The sequence below is a fragment of the Vanessa tameamea genome, chromosome 5 (assembly GCF_037043105.1).
Source record: "Vanessa tameamea isolate UH-Manoa-2023 chromosome 5, ilVanTame1 primary haplotype, whole genome shotgun sequence".
NCBI lineage: Eukaryota > Metazoa > Arthropoda > Insecta > Lepidoptera > Nymphalidae > Vanessa > Vanessa tameamea.
In genome coordinates, this window is record NC_087313.1 from 1,835,118 (window position 1) to 1,842,514 (window position 7,397).

The 7,397-nt window shown below is 34.6% G+C and overlaps 1 protein-coding gene across 1 annotated transcript; it reads right to left on the reverse strand.

The window, feature by feature from the left end:
• Positions 1–1,394: 1,394 nt before the first annotated feature.
• Positions 1,395–2,177, reverse strand: LOC135194808 (uncharacterized). Its single transcript, XM_064220779.1, has 2 exons — positions 2,091–2,177; positions 1,395–2,009 (listed from the first exon to the last, which is right to left on the reverse strand). Exons 1-2 carry the CDS (start codon positions 2,175–2,177, stop codon positions 1,395–1,397), a joined length of 702 nt encoding a protein of 233 aa, XP_064076849.1.
• Positions 2,178–7,397: the final 5,220 nt, after the last annotated feature.

The window sequence follows — 7,397 nt, forward strand, 5'->3', positions numbered from 1 at the left end:
GAACGTTCTTATGACATTGTCTATTATTCAATAAATAAATAAAATTCATAGCGAAAGCAACTTCGTTAACTTCGAAGTATATAATATTTAATAAAAGTATAATAAATATATAAAATCAATATTGATTTTATATATTTATTATAAAAGAAAAATCCTTACCGAATTCGTCATGAAATATTATTTCCGGCAAATGTTACGTAAAAGGGAAGTACGGATAATTACGGCAAATTAGGAAAAGAAATAGACAGTTTTAAGAAACATTCCCTTAATTTATGCGCTAGCTATTATCGCTAAGCGGTCGAGGTCAATTAAGGCAATGCCATACTTATCTAGAATTTACTCTAGAATTATATTCTTTAGTCTCTAAGATTAGTAGTTTATTTATTAATTATATTAAACGATTATTATTATGTGGCCTATTTGTATGTAGATTTTGTGTATACTAGTAGTAGAGTATATAGAAATAATAATGAGGGCTATTTTATGGAACTTAACAACGTAAATTATAAACTTAGCTTAGTTTAACGTGTGCTTAGTTTAAAGATATTATAAATAACAAATTCTTAAACGAAATTCATTTCTTCTATCATATCGTATTATATGAAGGAATTATTTATGTCTATGTCTTTAGTCCAGCCAAATTTTTATTTATATTAATTTAATTAAAAAAAATATTTTATCATAATTGCACCAACGTTAATAAAATAAAATGAAATGAAATATTTAACTAATAATTTTTATATAAAATTAATTTTATATAAAAAAGGGGGGCGCGGAGAACGCGAAAATGGGCCATTAGATGTTAAGGTCACCTCTCATATACATTAGCGCTGTAAGATATTCCTTAACCATTCCTTACATCGCCAATGCGCTTCTAATCATCGGAGCTAAGATGTTGCGTCCCTTGTGCTTGTAGTTACACTGGTTCCCTTCAAGCTGGAACATAACAGTATTGCTGTTTGGCGCAAGAATATCTAATAAATGGCTAGTATCTATCCAGACTTGACGTGGAAATGGGGGGGAGGCCGTGTATGTGGAAGACGCCGGTGCCCTGGACGCCAAATGCCCCCCGATACACCGGAATACCCACTAAAAAACCTGCGGTACCCCTCTCCGTGTTTTCGGCGGGCGCCACAGGATCACTTTCGCATGCTACCGTGACGATCCTGCATTACAACGACTTGCCTGCACAACCCTTTTTTTTTTTTCGCTGGAAATACGCGTTACGCTTTCCCCCCACGTGGAAGTGGTGTATGTGGGACTCGCCGGTGCCCAAGATGTTGAGCGGTACACCGGGATACCCATTAAAAAATCAGCGCTACCGTGACGCCCTGACGGTCGGTCAACTGCTAGGGGGGATTCCCAGGGTACTGAGAGCCCCCTAGGTGAGGTGCCTATTGAGGTGGGAGGAGAAGGTGCGCATAACGCTTTTTCCTCCTCCCCGGTCGTCTTCGACGAAGCGAGTCTGCAGCGGCATCCTCTTCCCGCTCCCGCTCCGCGGCTTCCTTCTGCAACATGACGCTTTCGCAGAAGGAGCGCATCTCCGACCAGCACGTCTCGCAACCGAGCATTTCGTTGACAATACTCGGCAGCGAGAGGTCTCCGCCCATAGTTGCCGCTAGGGAATACCTCTGTGGCCCCCACGCAGCACACTCACGCAGGGTGTGGTACGCCGTGTCCACTGGCGCGCCACACTCGTGGCAGGAGTGTGACACCTCCCGCCGCGCTATCCCGTGCAGGTACTTACCGAAGAATCCGTGCCCGGTAAGTACCTGTGTCATCCTGAAAGTGAGCCTGCCCTTTTTCCTCTTGACCCAGCGACTCAAGTGGAGACGTATCGCCTCCACTGTTGCCAGGCCCGCCGTGGGTGACCCCAGATCCTCCTCCCATCGAACGATCAGGACTTGCTGGGCTAGAGCCCTAATTCGCCCGTTTTCCGCCGACCCTGGAAGGTCGCCGCGGTTCCTCGTCTCGACCCGGAACCGGTACACCTCCGCGAGCACCTCCGCCTGGAGCTCCCAAGGCGGATCGCCCGCGAGAAGTGTCGCCGCAGTCCACGACACCGTACGGTACCCTCTGATGCCTCTCACCGCTATGACCCTCTGCGGCTTTCGCAGGAGGGCTCGGTTGTTAGCGGTGAGGGTATCCACCCAGATCGGGGCACCATAAAATGCCATCGACCTCACTACGCCGGCATAAAGGCGCCGGCGTAGTAATCGGAGTTAAAAATAGTGAGGCCCCAATATGGCCGTTTTCGGCGAACTAGGGCGTCGACTTCCATCGCCGAGAACAAACAACATAAAAAAGGAAAAAAAAAACAACCAAACAATAAAATTTATATATATATATAAATATATCTGAAACAATAAATAAAGTCTAAAAAGACCTATTCACAACAACAAAACCCAATCCTTAAACAAAACAATTATCCATGTGCAAAGCAAAAAGTCCAGATATTACGCGTCAGAGATAACGAAAACCAGTTTACAAGCCAGGTGTCGTTTTAATTCATCAAATCGTAAAATTTTATCGCAATATTCAACACAACCTCAGTCGAAGACGTCCGAACGGCGAATCTGCCTGCACAACCCTACTATCAAATGAAATTATTATAATATTATTAATAACATTTAATAATGTATCAAATTTATATAAATAATTAACTATTATGATACAATAATTCAAAGTAGTATTATTCAGCGTAATTCTAAATAGAGGGCGCTGATATAAAGAATTCTATCAACGCTGAACTCATACCTTTTCACATTTAGACGAGCATTAGGGGTTCGATCCTACTGCTAGAGTACATTATGACATAATACTCGTATATGAGTATAGTATTTTAAATTATAAAATAATCTATGGAAATAAGATGACGTTTGTTTTCGAAACACATTATTGCAAAAAAATACTTTAACAATATATATGAAACTTATGACAGAAGATGCTGTTTCAGGTTTCAATAAATAATGTTATTATAAAAGTATCGTTATGTACTTACATCCGTTTTAAATTTGACCATTGACGTCACTAACGTGAAATACACGATTTTGTATTATATGCACATGAATCATTTTTTAAATTGGATGACGTGTGTTTGGAAATATTCTGAGGTATTATAAGTTAACCCTTTTTTAGATTAGTGATGTTAGAAAATAATATAAAAATGAGTTATTTTTAAGCTACGGGTCTATCTTAATATCGAATATATACAAAATATTAGCATATTATATAATTATTAACTCGTGATCCTTATTATTTTCGCTTTTTGATAGCTATAAACCAATTGTAATCATGTATTTTTTTTATACAGAGAAAATAATGTATACCGCCTTCTTCATAAAAAGAAAGAAAATCGAATTAAAAAATATCTTACTAAAATTAATTAGAAGGAATTATATTATTTTATAATTAAATTATATTTATTATTTAGTTTTTAGTGTGTATATTTAAGTGAACTAAATCGCTGTCAAACGCACCGTACTCTACTTCTCACGTAGCGCGGGCAAGTGTAAATATGACATGACATGACGACTGAGATGAAATAAACTGTGCAATCTAAGCATCGTTTGTTGTTACCTCGGGGTGTGATATGAAAATTTGGACTCGGTAAATCGTGGAGAAGTTATATTATCTATAGAGTTTTTAAGACATACTTCTTATGAGATATTTCCGAACAACGATATTTGAAGTAATTGAAATATAAAGTTGCTTTAAATAGTTATATTTTTTTATATGTATTATACTGAAAGTCAAGTATCAGAATACACATATATCGACCACAGCGGTCATTCCTTAATATTAGCCAAGTGCCTGCCTGAGTTTGAACCCGAAATCATAGGTTAAGATGCACGCTTTCTAACCACTGGGCCATCTCGGCTCTCTACAAAAAAAATACGTTGCCATATTTTATTAGATATGACATCATATAAAATGTTTTATAGCTAAGAATCTCTAAGCATTTTCCACTTCTGAACTCTACCTATTACTTCATTCTATTATACCGCAAAGTAACACTTCAGTACGCCATAAAGAGAAATACTGACTATATTGTATTGTGTCGGAAAATTTTACCAAAACTCATTCTAAACGGAAATTGTTTTAGATTACACAATATTTTACACGAGCTGAAAATATTTGAAGATGATTAATTTTTTTTCTTTATTTAAATAATTAATTGCGTTTATATTGTGACTTTCCAACACTATTGGCTGAATTTTATCAGTAAATAGAACTGAAAGGGAACTTTTAATCAGGGTAAGTAAATAGTTGTTTATAAACAAATATGTACTATTCTTGGTAAGGAAGATATTGTTGGCATACATGGATATACCATACCATAATAAAATCAACGTCAATCAATGTTGATACTTGAGGTTGAATTGAGATAAGATAATCCTTCTTTTACTTCTTCATAATGAGATAAAGCCTAATTACGAGACGTATAGGCTGCTTATTATTATTTTTATTTATCTGTCTTGACATCTCACTAAAGACCTAGTTCCTGGTTATATATTAGTTTTTGAAATATTATGTATACAAATTAAAGTTTTAATTTTAAAAAAAGAACACTTCCTTAATCAATGAAGAAGATATTTAATAATAAATTTACACTCAAACTATATATGATATAGTTCAGACTATTTTGTAAAGATTGATTAAATTTACTAAAATCATTATAGTTTTAAAAAAATGTTACGGTAATAATGAGATGTTATTAAATTAAATATTTTATGTCAAGAAGAAGATTATATATAAATTTCGATAGTCATAAGGCAAGACTTAAAAATAGATGGATTGTATTGGGAATAACATAAGCAAGAAGGCAGATAGTCTAGAGATGGAAATTAATGAATGAATGAAATAAATATCAAACTATGTAGGCAAGCGATTTATGAATATAAATTTAACGATAAAAATTAAGTACTATTTTATTATTGTAAAAAACTTTTCCACTCAGACCTTAAAATATACAACACATTTATTATTTTAATTAAAATATTTTACAAGCTAGTAAATGGTGTAACTGTATTTTGTTCATGGAGTGAAGTTACGAGTATGTTGCAATAAAAATAAAACATTTCATTTTGTCGTAACATCACCACAACGCTACGCTGCGTTTCTGTATTTAAGCAGGAAAATTGATGCGTTGCAATACATCGTTTAATGCTACATGCCTCGTGTCGTAGCATCGTAGTAGCGTAGCAGCGTAGCAGGTCGTAGTATAAATAAACCAGTAATCGTTAGAAATATAATTAAAAAATCAATATTTCCATCTGAAATTCATCTTAATATCCATAAATATATTATATTATACATCGCCCATAAACATTAGTGCCGTGAGAAATATTATATATCAAATTACAATTCCTTATAATACCAATGCGTTGCCTTGGAATGTAAGATCTTATGTCTCCTGTTTTTGTAGTTACACTGGCTAACTCGCCCTTCAAACGGCCCTTAGACATGAGTGCTGTCGGAAATATTAAACATATCTTCATCATTCTTCATCGCACTTGCGCCACCAACTTTGGGAGCTAGAGATTCTATGTCCCTTGTTGCCTGTTACAGTTACATTGACTCGCTTAGCTTCAAGCCGAAAAGCAACAATACTGAGAATTACCGTTTGGCAGTTGAACATACCATGAGTGGTACCCAGGTGGCCTTGCACAAATCCCAACCATTAAGTAAATTTTTTATCCATTTCTGTGTATTTGAAATCTTGCCCTGTGCAGCAATAAGAAGTCTTTGATAACACCTTATTTTGTATTCAACACTCATAAAGTCGTCAGGCTCCTTATTCTGAGATTCCTATAATATATTTTTGAAATAATATATTTTTTGATATAATATAAATTTGAAAGGTAACTTGATTTAATCTATACTAATATTATAAATAAGTAAAATATGTTTATTTATATTAAAGGGGTAATACCTGGAACTAATGATCCGAATCCTATTCGTTATAAATAATATTTATATCATATTATTTTCTTCATAAATTAATTGCACACGTGCGAAACCGGGTAACTAGTAAAGTGATAAAGAAAAATAAGAAAAGGCATTTATAATGAGTACTTTTTATGTAAATATAATTTGCAATTGCAGGCGTAAGTAGAGTGTTTTGTAACTAGTTATATTGTTGGCACCCTCGCCCTTCTGCTTAAGCATTCGGACTTAGTTTCATTCAACAATGCACACTTTGTTTGCGATGAAACGACAGGATTTAAAAGCAATAGACACGGTCTTGTATTCCGAGAATTTAATAAGTCAGCGGCATCACTAAGGTTTAGGGGAATATTTCATAACATCTTATTATTTAGATACGATATTTAAAATTTAAAATTGAACGGTGATTTAATTAAATTAATATTAATGTTATTTTGTTAATATTAATGTTAGAGCGCAATTTATCTATACTAATACTATAAATGTGGAAGTAACTCTATCTATCTGTCTCTTTCACGACGAAACCAATGAACCGAATTTGATGATATTTGGTATGAAGAAAACTTGAACTCCAAAAAAGAACATAGGACATTTTTTTTTAACACATGACAACCAACCCCCTACAACACGAGCGAAGCTGCGGAATTAGTATTAATATAAATATTGTATAATTTATAGAACTTTGTCATAGTGGTTTAATTAGGTGCGCTTATGTTATATATTTTGTCTCTCTCTCTCGCACTCTCACTCTCATACTGCAAAAAGTTTAAACCACTAACCCAGACCGTCGATGCTATCCCAACCATGTGGCGTGAGTCATTTTATCCGTTTTAACTCTAATTATACAGTCTCACTCATTATATAAACCAGAATATAAAAATATAGACAGATAATTGTATTTATTGTGTGATGAATGAATGTATGACACTCACACAGATACATAAGTTTATATAAAAACCGGGTAAAATTAGATTTTATAAATAGATTGGATTAAATGTCTTACTCCTCTGTTCAAATATGTAGTCTCTCTAAAGATTTTTATTGTTGTAATTACAGTAGGCTCGGGGACCAGGAAGCCTGGTAGGCCTAAAAGAAGGTGGAGTGACAGTTTCGAATAACTAGAAACCAATTGATATAATTGTATAGATGCAAAGAATAAAAAAAGAGAGCTAGGAGAGGCTTTAGCCAAATAGTCTTTATTAAAAATAAAAAAAAAATATTTCTCAATTTTCATATTTACTGAATTCTTGATTTTCTACTATTATGTCAGTTACTTAGTTACTCTGCGTAATTAATTCGTAGTTATTTATCAAACAAACTGAAAATGTAAATAATTTAAACGAAACGTCTTAAAAAAATATTAAATCATAAAAAAAGTAAATTCTCGTAATACGGACGCAAAAGAAAAAGCTACCCGTTGCGCCCCCGATACGGAAATTAGTATGGAA